We start from the raw sequence: 18,788 nt of genomic DNA on the forward strand, positions 1-18,788 counted from the left end.
AGTTTAGTTAATCATTGATCTTATTTTGAGCAAATTAATGACAGATAAACCTAAAAATTATTGAAATTTGAACTATACTGAAAAATGCATAGAACAAAAAAAACAAAATTATTAGAGTTGAATAAATTATATGTTTTTCTATGTTTAGTTTTTCTTTTTAAATCTGTATATTAACTTACTTAAAATTAATATTTATAAATGCTATTTATAGAGGTTTAGATTTAGGAACCTTTATGAATATGCCAATTGTTAAATTATAAAAATTTGTTGTCTACAGCATTTTAAAGTGAACCTTTTGAGAGTATTATATTGCCTCAGTAATTTCATTAATTACCATGATAAATTAGGTGACATTTTTTTTTTAAACAATTTTCACAAACTTCAACTTTCTCTAGTCCTTGTATTTTTTGAACTGTTAACATGGATTCTACCTCAATAGAATAGTGTTGGTAATCCTTTTTTAATTCTTAATGTAGTTTAAAAAAACTACTTCACAATTTGGTCAAAGAGTATATTTGTTTTTTGTCATAATTTTTTTTTCAAATTTAGTTTCTGCATGAAGCATATCAAATGTACTGTGATTAAATACCCTAAAGAGTTTCCAAGCAATTTCATTTTAGTAGAGCAGCACGAGTGATTTTCATTACACATTGAACTTACCTATCCAGTCAGGAGCACCAATATGTTGTTAATCAAAATACTACTGTTTTGTGCACTTTTATATATTGCACTGAAAACAGATCTCTACACTGAAATGACAGCTGCTAAATGAACAAAATTACTTAGTTATGACAAAATTATTTTTTATTTTTTTTAGAACTTAAATTTGATAGAAAGTGCAGTTTATTAAATTAAAAATATCAGTAATGATGTAAAAAACAATGAGCTGATAAAATAATTCAGCCAAAGTATCTACTGCTTATAACGAATATTGCACATTGGAGATTACTGTATTTCCCAACAATGTTACGAGGCACAGCCCAGATCAGGTCCATGTTATTTTTTCTGACACCTGGTATATTTTTATTTATGAAAATATAAATTGTAGTATCAGAATGCAATAATTTTTTTAATAAATCCATTTCTGGATTGACTTTTTTATGAACTTTGATGGGCAGCCAAATTTATAACAAAAAATTCTTAACTGTTCCCAGTAAAGTTCTTTAACTGTTATTCAAATTACATTAAACCTTCATACCAGCTGTATAACAAAGATATTAAAAATGTCTAATTTAGGGTATTTTGATGAACTAAACTTAAATATATTTGGGACAGTAAACTACCAAATTACCTGTGTTTGTATTGATATTAATTTGGTAAAATTTGTATACAGAATTACACCAAAAGTTAGTAAAAAAAAAAAAAAAATCACAGTTAAAATCACAAACGCAGTTGTAAAAAAAGTATATTCTTTGGTTTAATGTTTGAAAAGTTGGATGTTTAATAAAAAATTTATATAAACTAACCTAACCTTATTTTATAAACATTGATAGTTTAAAATACAATAATTTATTAAAATATTCTAATTAATTGTTTTAAAAGTTATGTTAATGTTCAGGCTAATAAATAATATAACATTTATATACTTTTAATTTTAGGTTTTGAAATATTTTATACAATTACATACGCAATTTTATTTTTAAAATCAGATATGTTTTCTGAGCAATTCTGTCCTGATAGTGTTTTACCATAATTTTATTTATGGTATTACATTGTGAGAGATGCCTTTGCCAAACATTTATCTGTGTTCTATTTAAAGCATTTAGTTACATAATTAAACATTTAGCTGACAAAAATCTATTTAAGAAAGTTTGGGGGGGGGTAGAAAACTTAATAAAAATCAATAAACTATGAATGATTAATTTTATATATATAAAAAAAAAATTGCTTAATAGGCGACTGTTACCAAACAGTATTTTTGAGAAGGTATACCTATGTTGTTTATTCTTGGATGTAAGATTAATATGACTGTTGTCTAGTTCTGTTTGAATGTTAGGTTTAATTTTTTAGGAGAAAAAAATATATTAAGTATTTTATTAATGCATTATTAAATATAAACAAACCGTTACTAGTTTTAAATTTATTTGTTTTAGAAACTTAAAGTTGCTTTTTTCATGATGAGGTACCGATCTATTTTGTAAGTGTGATAAAGCCTTACCAAGAGGTTTTTTTTTGTTGTTAATAAACATAATTTGGTTTTGGTGATATTTTACTGTGATTGTTATAGTCCTGCTTAAGCCGCAAAAAGAATTAGAAATAAATAAAATAACTGTGATAGATTTCATTATAAAATGAAAATAGAATTTTATTATGTAGGGAAGTGAACAAATGATTAAATGGTATTTTTATTTGAATATTAATGGTATTTGTGAAATTTTTTTGCCTTTCATTGGAAAATTATTTAAGTTTGTTTTTCAAAATGTGCAATTTTTAATATTAACCAAAAATAAATGTAATGCCTCAATAATTATAATACAAATTATCCAATTAAGTTAAACTTTATTAATATTGTATAATTATTGCTATTTGTTTTTACATTGTTCTTATTTCTTAATAGATAAACATTGGACAACACATGAATAATTTTGATTTTAAGCGCGTAAATAGTGTACGCATTTGATTTACGTCATAAACAAATTGTTTTTAAAACAGATTTTTATTCTTATCGATATAAAAAAATGATATAGGAAAAAATGTCATTATCTTAACAATTGATAATCTCTTAGTTGATCGTTCAAAGAAAATCTGGCATATTTGTTTATCTAACAGACTGTCAATAAACACGTCGTGTGCAATAGGCAAACGTAGTAGGAGGTTCCGTCCTGTTCGTCTGGCGAGGCTAGTCGATAAGGAGAAGTTTTGTTTTGACACAATCGCGCAGCTCGATTGTCACGTGGTTCCATTTTGGCCACCCACGTTTTGGATTGTGGGTAAACAATATCATACGTTCTGTTCGAGCTTCGTATTTCCTTCCTGAGTGTGAAGACGTGATGTCCGCACATTCACGGTCTCAAGAGAGCGATGCATGGGCTCTTTTAGCCCTTAAATCGGCACCAACGAGTCCAGCTAAAGTTCAATGGAGCCCAGAAAACAAAGGGACACCGATAGCAAGATTAGAAGGTCGTGAATTTGAATATATGGTGAGACAGAAACGAATCATTATAGGACGAAATAGCTCACGAGGCGAGGTCGATGTAAACATGGGACATTCTAGTTTTATTTCGCGTAAACATCTTGAATTATTTTTTGATCATCCACATTTTTTTATGCTTTGTAATGGAAAAAATGGTGTTTTTGTCGATGGTGTGTTTCAGAGGAAAGGTGCCCCTTCATTGCAACTACCAAAAACGTAAGTACAGATGTTTTTTAATATGTAAACATTATTGGGCTAGTCGGTTCGTGTTTGTAAAACAAGCTGTTTACTACCTTGAAGGCCACGAGTATTTTCCCTAGGTATTAAAAATTGATGTTTGTGATGTTATTTGCGGTAGGCTTTTATTAAACACGCCAGCCGGTTAAATTTATAAATTCTATTTGAAGTAGCTTTCAGTTTCTTTGACTACTATTTTTATCCCGTGATTCAATTTTTTCTCTTGCTTATTTGTTTCTAAACAATTATTACTTTTAATGTAATAGCCGTATTCTTTGTATAGATTTCATTAAATTTATTAACCTAACAGAGTTCTTATGTAGCGTGTTGTGGAAATGAATATTTTTAATCGTAGTACATGTGGCCTTCAACCAAACACTAATGTTTGCATTGGTCTAGGTCTGCTTATCATAAAATTTACCCAAGCCGCATGGAAAATATTTGTTTTGTTTACTGGGATATTTCAATAAAATAGAAAATTATCTTATCTACAAGCCTATCTATTTAATTTTCTGAAAAATTATATAAAATTTTGTTATAGGGCTATGTATAAATATATGTTTACTACTAAAGTAACCTTCATCATTATTGTTTATTTCTGAAATTTTTATTATTCTAGTGGTTAGTAAAATTTTATTGGCAAAGTTGTTGAGAGGTTATGTTTATTGTTGTTAATTGTTTATTTTTTTATATGTAGGTGTTTATTCAATTAGGCTACAGTTGTTTTTAATATTTTGGAAGTTTCTTAGGCCTATTGTTGTTAGGTTATGTTTTTTTTTACTATGATTAATGTTTGGGCCTTGTAATGTTTAAGGGTTTTTACTTTAACATTCGGTCGGTAGTGTTGTTCAAATAATTCTTTATTTTTATGCATTATAACTTATTTTTATTAGATGAGTATTTTCAAGTTTTGCTCTTCCTTATCTCTTGTGTATTTTTTAAACATGTCATATTGTTTTTGTGTACTGAATTTTAGTTATTAAATTTTGTTTACATTGTTTGGCCTATATTTATTTCCGTTATCATATCTTTTATAATTTACTATTCTACTTTGTGGTGTTGATTATTCAAACTAGTGACAATTTCAAAAGATAGATATTTGTAGTTCTCTTCATGAAATAAGTAGATAATGTTTAGCGTAAGTAAATAATGCTTCGTTGTATAATATTTTTGTTACTTATGGATTAGGATGCAAGCTGTATTTTCAATTAACTGAAAAAATTGATTTGTTTTTACAAATTGTATAACATCTTTCTGTAATGTACTTTGTGATATTGGTTCTGTGATATTTATTTCTTTATTGTTCTGTTATTTATTTTTTGTATGTGTGTAAAAATCTAATGTATGATTATAAAACTTAAAAGGATGTAAAAAGAATTCTTAAACTAAGACTTGGAAGATTTTATGTTTTTCCTAATGCATTTTTATCTTATTCACTTTAAAAGAATTTGAATAAGTATTTAGAGATAGTAATAATAGAAACAGCATTGTACCAGATTGTTGTTCTTTTGTAAGTCAAAATTTGTGTTCCACTGTATACTGTTGTTTATTTTTATTTGTGTTTTAAAATGATAATTTTGTATAAATAAACATTTAAATTCATAATAAACTAAACTGTTCCTAAACTAATTATTTTATTCTTTAATAAATATTGATAAAAAAATTCAAACATTTTATTAATAATGTAGGAATACAAGCCAAAAAAGTGGAATGTAAAGAATATGTTTAATATCGGGTTGTCAACTGCAAATCCTCCTCAAATTCATTGAAAAATTATTTCTCTTGCATAAGGAATAGCTGAAATTAAGTTCGTAATTACTGTTGCTTCTCAAAATGGTATTTGAGGAGCAATTCAACTTATTAGGTTTAATCAGCTATAGCTAAAAAAACACATCTCTTTATTAGTGTAATTTTTGTAATTGAACAATCCCCAATAATTGTATATTGATATAAATTCATAGTTTTGCATTTCAAAGGCTGTTAACTATATGTTTAGATTTAACTAAACTTTATGTAAATAGTGAAGTCATAACTGAGTCATTCTGTATTTAGTGTGTATTATAATGAGACACCCAGCAGAGTACAGAGTTCTTGCTAACTCTTATGATATTAAGTCATCATCAATAATATAATATTATTTTACCTTTACTATGATTAAGTAATTTTTAATCATAATAAATCTGGTTTTGCATTCAATAAAAATGAATAAATTTTATGTCGTTTTCAAAGCAGTTAATATCTCAAAATTGAAAAATTGTAAATATTTCTTTAAACATTGTATTTTTTATTTTTTTAAATTTGGCTGTCATTTTATTATTTTTTTAACAAAATATTATTGATAGAACAAGTCTATTTTGTATTGATGTGTTAAGAAGTTTGTGTATTTTTACAATTTTGTGTTCAGGAAGTTCTATGTTTGACAATCAAGAAAATCGATTAGTTAAACAAAATAGATTTCTTTTTAATGTTTAGTGGAAATTGGGTTTATAGATGAGATTTTTAACACTTACTATAATAAGCCTAATAACATTATTTAGTAGTATATGTTTTTGTCATAGTGTAAATTATGTGTCTTTTTCATTGTATGTAGTAGGTCCTGTTTATTATTATTATTTATTTATTTGTGATATACTTTCTAATGTTTTTAATAAATTTTTGGATGATTTTGGTTGACTTGTTGAATTTTATTGCCACGCCTGTTTACTTATTTTCTTTAGTTTTCTCTATGACTGTGAACTGATATTTCTTGTTAACTCTCATGTTTGCACAATTCTCATTAGTTATGCATTTCATCAAAATGATTTTAAAAGTTGTTGATGGATAAGAGAAATAGTGATTTGTTGTGTCAATATTATTAAATCGTAGTGAATGACTAATTGTCAGTTTTTTTTTTAATTCAAATGTTTTTTAATCTGAGTATTTTCTAGAAAATTTTAAGTATGTTTTCTGTTCTCTTCAGATTCTGGTGGGTAGTAGTAGGAGTAGTAGTAGTTAACCTTAAATTAAAAATATTACACATCAATTATCAATTTTAATATACAGTTAGTGTATTAATGGGATCCTTGTTTCTGAATTTTGTCATACAAAGACTATTCTGAAAGACATTTGAAACAAATGATTGGAAGAGACAGATATCTCTTTTCTTCATTTTAAAATTGATAAATTTTTTTATATTCAACTCATCAGACAGTGATTACTACAGAAATGTAAATAAAAATTAAAAAAGTAATAAGATGGGTCATTATAATTTGTATAATTTTAATGTAAATAAACGTTACTAAAAATAAAAAAAAAAAAAATTAATTTACTTATTCGCTCTGTTCTTCCTCTGAATTTCTCCATATGTAGTCAGCATCTGGTATGCTCCCATCTTTTTAATATCTCACCTATCTAGGTCCCATTTAAAAAAAAAATTGGTCTACTGTTATGTGGCTTAGGTCTTTTTTAGCTTCATTATAGTGGTACATCCCTATCTAGTGTGTTACTCTCAAATTAATCTCGCAAAACATTCTGAAATGCCATTATATTACACATTTAGCACCAGTTCGGACAGTTGCATAATCCAGTTTTCTTTTTAATTTGTATTAGATTATGTCTTTTTATTGATTTTAACTTTGGTACGTTTAATTAAACTATCTTTACTATTATATTCACTCATAGCCTGACGAAGTTACAGGATATAATAGTTAAAGCATATTTGAACACTTAATTAGTAAATGCACTAATATCTAATTTATGAATTTTAAGAAAAATATATTTTGAATGCATTTTTAGTATTTATTAATAACATGCCCTTTGTACTTAAGGTAAACTTTTTTTATTTATATACAATACATATAAATAATAAATGTAGTTTTAATTCTTTTTGTTGGGTATTATTCGAAATATACCAATTCTTTAATACATTTTACTGAATACAAATATCATGATTTTCATTTTTTATACAGTTTAATTGTGTTTATCCAGATTTTCAATGCCAGGATATTTTAAACTGATATATTGTTTATTTTATAACATGTATATATCACATGTTATTAGAAAAAAATATTTGAGTTGATAAAGCTGTCACAACTTAAGAATAATTAAAAAAGGACTATGGTAAATTATTGAAATAAAATACAGAGGTAGAGTTAGAACAGTTTACAAAATATTAAAAATCTTAGACTAGAGGGACACTACAATAGTAAAAAACCTGTTTATAATATGAGTTTAAAATGTGATAAGATTAATTTATTATTGATATGATTATATCATTGAGTGCACATGTTAACTAACTAGGTCTGTGTAGTTGGAGGGTTGTTACAAGCCGAGTTAATTAATATGCCACTTTCTGTTTGATTGGATATATCCTAGTTGTGTTCTTAGTATACTTTTCAAGGTTTTTTTTTTGTATTAAATAAGTACTGGTAAAATTTTGTTGTTGTTTGGAAGAATTTGATTTTTGTTAAATTGGTTTTTTTTTATTATTTTTTTTTTGTTAGTGTTAATTTTATTTAATTCTTTTATATAAATTAACAGTTGTTTACATTGAAATGTGGTTCTGAAGTAAATTTTGATATTTTACAAAAATGGTTGTTTAGTTCTTATTGCACTTTATTATCTATAATGTGTATATTTTTAAGTGAACTGTAGTTTTTTGATAATTTTGTCCTACTTGATCTGACATGAGTTATTTTTGTACCATCATGGTGCTGTTATTAAAAAAAAAAATGTTTTTTGGATTTTCAACAGGAAAATTGTTAAAAGCTTACAAAAGTTACATAAATAAATAAATTAATTAATGGAAAAAGTTATATAAAATGAATTTGAAAAATAAAAAAAATAGATAGTTTTTATAAAAATTAACCAGTTATTTCAATATTTTTAATACCTAATAAATAATTAGATGTTATGGAGATATAGGTAATAATATCTTATCATAAATATTAATTTTTTTTATATATTTTTTTAAATATAAAAATTGGGAATGCATATAAATGAAAACATGTGTAACTAGTTTGAAGTTGCCATTAGTTGAACCTGTTAAAAAAAAAAAAATTACATTTGTAAAAAATAAATTGTACCATATCAGTTAATAAAAGTTGAGTTTTATAAAATGTAGTATGATGTATTTTTTTTTTTTGTAAGTGATTCTTGTTTTAAAATGCTATTTATATAGTATGAAAAAAATATCTGTTTATTCATCAAATGTTAGTTTTATTGTTTTAAAGATGGAAGCCTGAACACTTTTAAGCAAAGTTCTGTTTGAACTTACAGGCATTGCTATCAAAATATCTTTAATTTTGCTTTCATGAGGTCTTGAAGCTGTTATATGTGATCTTTTGCAGAATTACAGTTGGTACTGCTAATGGTGTCTGTCTCAAAGTAGTTAATCTCACAGTAAACCCCTTTAGTAAATATTCAAACAGTGTATTGGCCGAATATATTGTGTATTCATTTGATTACTATTGTACATTCATTTAATTTGTAAACATATAAATTTCATTTAAATAACATGCAATGGCAAAGTTTAATAAAACTAATTGCTTTTTTTTAGGTGATACATGTGACATTTTTACGTTCTAGTTATACATATCAAGTGTGTGTTGTCCAGTACCTGTAAGATGATTTGCAAGAGTTGATTTGGTGTTTAGCATCTTAGAACTGTGGTTTTCTCTACTTACTGGTTACTCTACTTTAACACTGTCCATTTTCTGCCAGTACTTTTAAGACTCCCTTCTTTTGTTCTAATTTACTTATTATTCTGTTGGTTCTCTTTATTCCAGTTTCTCCTTCAGTTTACAGTTCACAGTAGTTCAATTTACTGTATCTTCTTAGTAAAAATTCCTTATTTATGAAATTCCTTTTAATTTTTTCATCGATTAATGCCTGATTTTGTAAATCTGAAATCTTTATTTCTGCTTTAAGTTTTTCTTTATGCTTTTAGTTTTTTTCTAGATAAAAGAAGATGATTTTCTTGGGAATTGTATTGATCACTCCCCCTTAGAATGTGTTTTATAAAAGCCAGTTTCTCTTGTAAATTATTTCTTTTATTAAAAAAAAAATTTAGTATAGCATTTTGTAGGGGCAGAAGTTATTTTTATATATCAAATGTGCCACTGTTTATAGAACCAAATATTTTCCTTAAAAAATCTTTTCTTTCCTTTGGATTTCTTTTTAAAAGTATATGTTGCTCTTTGTCAAAGATTCTGAAATGTACTATGATTCTGGACAAATCACCATATTCAATGCTCTAATTTTGCATTTATGGAGATAAATTTTTTGTTATACATGTTAAGCAATGGTCAATTCCATTTTGTTCATCTAATTTCTTACAGGTATTTATTCTTGGCTGTTCCTGTAGCTTTTCTGAGGTATTTAAATTGGTTTATTTTTTCTATTTTTCCATACCTGGCTTCCAAAAATGTTGAGGCATTTTTGATATTTGTCATATATTGTGTTTTTTTAAAAGATATTTGGATGCCTTTTTTTCTCTTGTTTATTTATACTGTTGCAATTTGTGGATCTAAAAAATTTTCATTTTTTAGGTAAAAAAATGAAAATGTTGTTTGGAAGCACATTTCTATATAGCGTTTTGTCATTTGCATTTAACAACTCAAGCATATAGTCTTGGAAAGTACTCTTATGGTAATTGTTGAATTGTAAACTACTACAAATCTTGTAGTCTTAAACTCAGTTGTTACATTTCTTAGTCGCAGCATATAGTAACGTATTACAAATTTTTATCTTGAGTATTCCACTGAATGGGTAGACTTTGTGATTAAAATCTAGGGAATGAAAGAACAGGTTGACTGGAATAGTTTCTAATTAATTTGTTTAGATTTAAACAAGTGTTAGCAGATAGTAAAAGGAATGCTGAATAATGATTTGTTATACGATTATAAATTGTAGAAATTAGCATAAATTCACTTATATTCAGATTTACAATATAAAATTTAATGACACTATAAAAGAAGTGTACAGACAGAGTTTCTAATGCTGTTTAGATTTTATATTGCTGCTGGTAGTGTCATAGTTTGGTCAAATGGTCTTTAGGTGTAATTTGTTTATATTTGTAATATTTGTCAATAATTATAGATTATTTATAGCTAGCATACAAAAATGCTGAGACAGGTGACTCATCATATAAAAAGTTTTATCTTTTAAGTTATAATATTTTTAATTATAGTGTCCAAAAATTTATAATTTATTATATCTTACAAATTCATTACTTAAATGTACATTAAATTTTTTAATTTAAATTAGAAAATTAAAAAAGATAATCACATTTAATTCTTTTAAATTTATTTGACAATTTTCTCTAATTAATTTCTATTCATTTTGCAAATCTGACTCGAATTTTATTCTGAAATTAATTTTTTTTTACCTGTTTCTTTGATAAAACAAGATTAATATAAAATAAGACAATAACTACATAAATAATTAAGAATTAACTACATTAAGAATAGAATTTTTTAATTTGGGTTGTCAAAAACACGAGAAAAAGAATAGTTTTTAAGTTTGCTAAGGTGGAAACTAAGAGACACTGAAACCACTCTGTTGGTTAAAAATATAAGACGGTTTTTTAAGTTTGTTGCAGTTTAAGGTTACGAGTTACACATTTGGCTGGAGAAGTGAAATAGGAAGTAATAATATATTCTCATAAAATACAATAGATGGGTTTTGAATTTTGAAACTTTATTAATAGAGAAGAAAGAGTGAATATAAGCATAATGCATCTGTTGTAAGGTACTCCTAAAGGTGAATAATCCTTCTACAGTTGAACAGCAAATTAAGCTGTATTTTAATTATAATAGAAATGATTTTCCAAGTTAGGCTGATGTTGGTTTTAATGCCCTACAATTTACTTTTGGAACTACATTAAAAAATCTGGAATTAATGTGAAAGTCCTTTAACTGTTTGTAAAGGTAAAACTGGTTGGATTTTAACCTTATTCAGCAAAGATAATTTTCTTGCATTTAAGGTACCAATAATTTTTTTTTAATATAGATGACAGGGTTTTTATCACTTAAAAACCAGCAAGGTGTTACTGAAGAACAAAATTGTTTCACTTTAACTGATAAATAGATGACAGATAACCATATATAATTTTTATCAGAGGTGAGTAGTAATGAAGTACTGTGAGCATTTTTTAGTGGCTTTTCCTTTACTGTGTAGTCATCTAGTGTCATTGAGAGGGACAGTGTAATTTATCCAACGTTACAGTGTATAGAAATTTTTATTGCTGCTTTATTAAAGAAGCATTAAAAACTACAATTGTTGTTTAACTTAGATGATATTTGGCAACTGGTTAATTTAAGTATGTTTTTTGGTATTTTAAACGTGCAACTCGTACATTAATTTTCAGTGTGTCCTGACACTAGACACACTGTTTATCCAGGTTTTGGTTGATACCATAAGTTAGGGTATGGAGTATGCTGATTATTCAGAACTCATGAACAAAATTATTTATAATATTTTTTTTTTTGTCTTCAGTCATTTGACTGGTTTGATGCAGCTCTCCAAGATTCCCTACCTAGTGCTAGTCGTTTCATTTCAGTATACCCTCTACAATATTTTGTTGTGATTTTAATTTTGAATATGACTAATAAGTGTAAGGTTTAGTTCCCAGTAGTATATTAAGCATTTGTCATCTGTTAAATTACAATATGTTCATCTCATAATTTGCATGTGTAAATTATTGTTATTTATATATAATTTATTTATAGGTGTCATAGAATGCATTGAAAAAACTTGTCTTGTAGTCGATCTATAGAATGAATTTGAAATTACAAGAATTTTTTTTTATCAATTGTTGAAAAACCTTTCAATTAATGCTCAGTATTTTTTATAAATAAGCGCATTAATTTTACTTCTGATAATATTGGTGTTTATCCCCATATCTCATACTAATTTTATTATAAACGTCTGCATGTCAGCATGCATAATGCAGAATACCTGGACAGAACTGGTCTCTTAATTCTTCTTTTGACAGTATTAAACTAACATTAGGTAATCTTAATTTTTCTTAATAAGTTCAAGCTCATGAAAGGTAGATTTGAATTTAAATATTTGTAAATTTTGTGAATTTATATTATGATATATTATTTTTGTATTTAACTCCTTACTAATGATAATAACAAAATTACGTTTCATGAAAGATTTTTTCTTCAATGGAATATTTAATTTTTTAATAAGGATTTCTTAAATAGAAGCAAAATTAAATTTATTTCAGTTGGGAATAAAATTAGTTGTGATTAATTAAATATAAAGATCGTTAAAAAGCTTATTAAAAATCATTAAAAATTCTAACTGCCAATTTTCACGGTGGCAGTGTGCACTCTAAGCAAATTAAAGTTAATTAAATTTTGTTATGGTTGAGCTCCTATATGTGTACGTCTCTACAATGTAGTTTGTGTATGTTTAATATACACTGCTTTCAGATTCTGTGTTCAGCTTATATTGAAAAGCTGGGATGAATCAGTTGTTAATAAAAATTATTAACCTTTTATAATGCTGCTACTTAATTAAGTTTTGTGTACTTGTGTGTGCGTGTGCGTCATAAGTCAGTTTTTATTGGGGGCCTAACATGCAAAGAAAATGTAATAAGGAGCCTATACTAGGGATTGAAAGTGATAAGTCATTTCTGTAGCCTTCTTTGCTATACTGAATATACTATTAAATGTGATTGTGCCAACCCATTTGAAACCCAGATAATGTTCAGATCTACAAGCTTTCATTTTGTTAATTCCACATGAAATGGCTGTAGATTAATTTCATTCAGAGAAAGTGCATTTTATGTTTTCCATAAATCATATTTATAATAAAGATGGGATCAGAGTGTATAAACCAACAGATTTTAAAGCATACTTATTTTTATAAAATTAGATAGATTTTACTTAGGTTACTTAGATTTTAATTTTATAAAATTTTGAACAATGAACCAATGAAAGGCTTCAGACTATATATGAAACTTAAGTAAATAGCAGCATAAAAAATGTAGTAACTTGCCGTGTCCAGCCTCAGACCAATGACTCTTGAGTTGGTCCTGCTTTTTGAAATCCTGTTAAAGAAATTATATATTCCTTTAAAAGTAGGTTGGTACTTTGCTTCTTTGAATTGGATTTAGATTCAGTAGTAGTATAACTGTTGACAGTTGTGACTATCCATACTCATTCATTCATTCAAGTTAGTATTATTAATTTAATGGTTAAATGTGGCAAAAAATGTTTTAATTTTTTACTAATGATAACAAAATGCACATTGTGTGGTAGAGAGATAATCATTCCTTTATGAAAACATCTTGTATAGCTTTGTATACTTTCATAGTACGCAGTACATTGTCAGAGTTATATGATATTTTTAGGATAGTTAATAGCGTGGTAAGCCAGCCGTCAGCCTATGAGCACAGCAATATGCCGCCCACTATACACTCATGTTTGGGGACTACAGCTCGCGTGCCATTAAAACTCATTGTGTCAATAGCTCAGTTGTGTACTATGCTTGTTGCTATGTTTTTATTGCTCATTATTTAATATTTTTATTATTTTTCAGTTTTGTTTTTTCTGTGTTTACTCTATTACATGTAATTATCTAATTTATTTTCTGTTAATATTATAATTTTGTCGTATTCTAATTAACTTAAATTGCCTTTTTAGTTGATTCTGGTTCTATACTAACTTATTTGTTGTACATTATATAAAAATGACTGTAGCCACCATTAGTGTTGTGCTTCAGTCAAACAGAAACATGGTAAACCTGTTATTGCAGGAAAAAATTAATCTTTATGTTTTTAATACCTTGCTGGGAAAAAATTTGTTACGTTGTGTAAGTGGTTTGAGAAAATAACAGTAGAGCTCACTGAAGTTTCAACATTTACTGTAAATTTTACAGAGAATCGGAAATTGAAAAATTAACTGCATAAGGCAAAAAAGAGACCTGATAATAGATTATTTTAAGGAATGAATTTGTTAAAACAACTCTTCAACTAAATGTATGTAATATTTTCCACAAACCTTGAATAAAGTATTACCAGTAGTAAACAACAATCCAAATTTGTCTAATTTAAAAAAAAAAACAAAGTTTTATATAAAGTTTAAATTGTTAGATTTTCAGTTTTTGCCCAGAAACCAAAAGAGTGATCGCTGGTATAAAAGACATTATTAATTGGAAAAGTGGAAACTTAAGAACACATTAAAAAATTGAGTTTTTTTTTGTCTTCAGTCATTTGACTGGTTTGATGCAGCTCTCCAAGAGTCCCTATCTAGTGCTAGTCTTTTCATTTCGGCATACCCCCTACATCCTACATCCCTAACAATTTGTTTTACATATTCCAAACGTGGCCTGCCTACACAATGTTTTCCTTCTACCTGTCCTTCCAATATTAAAGCGACTATTCCAGGATGTGGCCCATAAGTCTGTCTCTTCTTTTAGCTATATTTTTCCAAATTCTTCTTTCTTCATCTATTTGCTATAACACCTCTTCATTTATCACTTTATCCACCCATCTGATTTTTAACATTCTTCTGTAGCACCACATTTCAAAACCTTCTAATCTTTTTTTCTCAGATACTAACCAGTGATTATGGTTTGATTTATACGAACTAATGACGTAATTGCAGATTTAAGATAAATCTCTTAGCAAATTTTTTACACACTTCACATCTAACGAAAAAATTATTCAGCAAGTTGTGTAAAATTCAAAGTAAAGCAGTATACGTAAACTTTTCAAAAACCTTTTGTGTAATATTGGAGTTAATTATCCTTACTATAACATATCTGTTACTCATATGAAACACTGTAAGCGAGAACTTCTGACATCATGACCATTAGGGTAATATTACAGTTACTTCATTCAAACTCTGTTTGTTGTTTTCTTTATGTAGAAGTATAACACTATAAGTTAATTTTTTGTTAGTTTAATCTACATGTAAAATTATGGAATTCGTGGATCCCAGCCTAATAATACCGAGAATGATTCTTGTCAATAAAACACAAAAGGAAACTATGTACAAGTTATTTATACTACAGCTACATTAGTTGTCCACTGTAAATTGTTTTTAGTATTCAAATATGAATTAATGAAAATCAAATTTTAAAGATTAATTCACAAATATCTCAGCTCTACATGTGAGTGTTAGAACTTTGTGAAATAATTCCTGACCTAAGTTGCCATAAACATTTATCCTAATTATTCTGTTTATTTTACTCGGTTACATTAGGCCTTTCATGTATACCAAAAGGTCAGATTATTTTTACTTATGTTATATTTTTTAAATGTTTTAACTCTAGAAGTTGAATGTTTACTGCTGATATTCTTAAAAAAATGTGGTAAATCTCTTTAAAGGCAACTTTTTATTTTAAAAATTGCATGTTTTATTATATTCAGAATAATTACTTAAAAAATCTATTAATAAAATCTATTAAAAAATCACTGTTGGGTCAATATATTTTAAGTGTTCTAAAAAAACATAAGCTGGTTACTTGACCAATCCAAAAAAAAATTGAAATTTATCCACTTGTTTCCTATATGTTTCAGGATCTTAAAACTACTTTTTAAAATTTTTATCTAAGCAGTTTGCCTGTGGGAGTCATTTTTGTTATTGTGTGCTCAACTATTTTTGTGATTTGTAAGGGTTTTTGCTAAAAATCATAACTGAAAAACAATTGACTGTGAAAGGATGAAACAAAAAGCAATTTATTCATATTTTTTAGATGTAAAAGATTGATACAGTGGTGTTTATTTACCTATCTCTTCTTTCTAAAAGAAAGTTACCAATAAAGTTGAACATGAAAAACAGGGAAATTTCACTTTTGGTTATTTTTTCAAGAGGCAGGGATGGCATGTACAGTTTAAATTATTTTTTTATATGTAGGTATATGTTAGTAGTTTTACCATAAATTATATTAATGGTGATGTACTTACCCCTAAATTTTTATGAATTTTTGAAAACTAATTTTTAAAAAAAATTCAAATAACAGATTGGACTAGTGATAAAAATCTCAGATTTTCACAACTTACAGTGTTTTTGTAGAAGTTTAAGGCAAATAAAAAATTTCTTCTGTATTATACTAATAAAAATGTTATAACGTCTCAAAAATCATGAAAACCTGTTAAAAGCGATACCATTTTGACACTCTGAATAAGTGCTCCATGGGGGTTCTTGTCTTCTTTGCACTTTACATTTTTTTGTATTTATCCCCTATGTCGTTGAAGTTGACGTTTTCAATATTTTATTTTAAATTATTGATGATAACTTAACCAATACCAGTAACCTAATACAATTTTGATTCAAAAATGCTTTGAAAACTTACCCAAACTGAGATTTCAGTGTGTAGTCTACATCATCCTTTTTTAGGATGATGTAAAATTCATTTTTATTTTTATATTGGTTTATTTTTGTAAACACTACTGAAGAAAAAAATAAATTGTAGTAAAATTTTAATACTTCAGTGAAATAGCCTGTTTAATGCTGATGGTCTTTGATCGTGCCTAATTTTTCCAATTTTGGTGGAGGTGATACACCAAAAATGCTACAAGCAGCATTCAATTGTTCAATATTGTTAAGTGGGGCAATGTATTGTTTTTGGCTTTCGCATTCATATAGTTCTTTGTTCTGCTTAGAAAAAATACTTTTGAAACAGTTAACAGTGGAAATACTTCTGGAACAGTTAATTTTTTTCTGGAACAAAATATAAATTTGGAAAAATGTGTTCTATAAGAGCTTGCTGTAATATTAGTTGTTATTAAGTTTTTCAAAGGGTCACAACAGAACTGTTCGTACTGGTGACTGAATTTTGACAGAAACCTATTTTCATGATAATTACAAACGCTAGTGACATGTGAAGAATTAACATGTAAAAAATAAGTTGTTGGTTTTCATCACTATATTCACAAATTTTAATAAGTTCTTTTGGTGCTGTACCATACACTGTTTTATGACACTCTTCATTCACATAATTTCTATGGAAAACATTGTTCTTCCATTGTTTTATGAATTGATTTAAAATTTTCAAATATAATATTATTAAGTAAAACTTATTTATTTAATAAACACTTCTACACACAGGATTAAATTTGAGATACTCTGTAAAGATATGAGCAGATCACTGACTAATGACAGACTGACCAGTCTGTAACTGCAAAGTTAAATGATACAACAAGCATAAATGAGCATGTTGAAACATGAATTTTCCTGACGACTGGAAATGACTTCATGCGCCCATTATAACATGAACACTGCAGTTGAATGGTTTAAACAAATCTATTTCAACTATAGTAATAAGTATAAAAACATTAAAGTGCAAAGAAGACGAGAAACCCCCTTGGAGCACTTATTTAGCGAGTCAAAATGGTATCGCTTTTAACAGGTTTTTCATGATCTTTGAGAGGTTATAACTTTTTTGTTAGTACAATACACAAGAAATTTTTTATTTTCCATAAACATCTACAAAAACTCTGTAAGTTGTACAAATTTGAGATTTTTATCATCAGCCCCATCAGAGTAATTTGAAGCCAAAATTTGAATTAAAAATAATTAGTTTTCAAAAATTCATAAAAAATTTAGGGATAAGAATATCACCATTAATATTATTTATGGTAATACTACTAACATATACCTACATATAAAAAAAATAATTTAAATTGTGTATGCCATCCCTTGAAAAAAATTAACAAAAGTGAAATTTCACCGTTTTTCATGTTCAATTTTATTGGTAATTTTCTCATAGAAAGAAGAGAGATAGTTAAATAACCCACTGGATCAATCTTTTACCTTGAGAAAATATGAATAAATTGCTTTTTGTTTCATCCTTTCAAAACCAATACTTTTTTTAGTTATGATTTTTTGTGTAAACCCTTAATCAAACAAAAATAGGTGTGCACATTGTAACAAAAATAACTGCCACAAGTAAACTGTTTAAATAAAAAATTAAAAAAAAAAGTAGTTTTAAGATCCTGAGACATGTAGGAAACAAGTGGGTAAGTTTCAATTTTTTTTTTAATTGGTTCTTCACTTTTATCCTTAATAGATGTAGTGTGTGTATGCACACATACACACATGTGCATGGGTGTGTGTGCACATGTGTGTGTAATATTATGAGTATATTAAGTTTTTAATACTTATAGTAATACTTCAATAATAATGAGTAATTAAATTTTTTTCCTCAGAAGATAGAGTTCACAAATCTTGTTGCTTAAAAAAGGGAAAGGGACTGGGGAAAAGTTTTGTTGCTTAAAATACTAGAGGTAAGAAGTGCTTTTGCTGAGAGTAAAGCTGTTCATTATATAGTCAGTACCATTGGTAAAAAGATGATGCCACTGGTAGCATGTGATGTAGGTAAGTCATACTTAGGTAGAATTTCATTTGCGTTTCAGCAGGCTTGCTGAAGAAAGCAGAAAAGCAGTTCACTCCTAATTTGTCATTCTAACAAACCATAA

The 18,788-nt window shown here is 27.0% G+C and overlaps 1 protein-coding gene across 2 annotated transcripts in view; it reads left to right on the plus strand.

Annotated features, from left to right (window-relative positions):
- Positions 1 to 2,836: 2,836 nt before the first annotated feature.
- Positions 2,837 to 18,788, plus strand: part of FoxK (forkhead box K) — an 89,465-nt gene continuing 73,513 nt past the window's right edge. For both annotated transcript variants that reach the window (XM_075375714.1, XM_075375715.1), the window contains exon 1: positions 2,837 to 3,349. In XM_075375714.1, the coding sequence (XP_075231829.1) occupies positions 2,991 to 3,349 (359 nt within the window). In that variant the 5' untranslated portion in view covers positions 2,837 to 2,990. The remainder of the gene's footprint in view (positions 3,350 to 18,788) is intronic.

This window comes from Lycorma delicatula, chromosome 9 (genome assembly GCF_047948215.1).
Source record: "Lycorma delicatula isolate Av1 chromosome 9, ASM4794821v1, whole genome shotgun sequence".
NCBI lineage: Eukaryota > Metazoa > Arthropoda > Insecta > Hemiptera > Fulgoridae > Lycorma > Lycorma delicatula.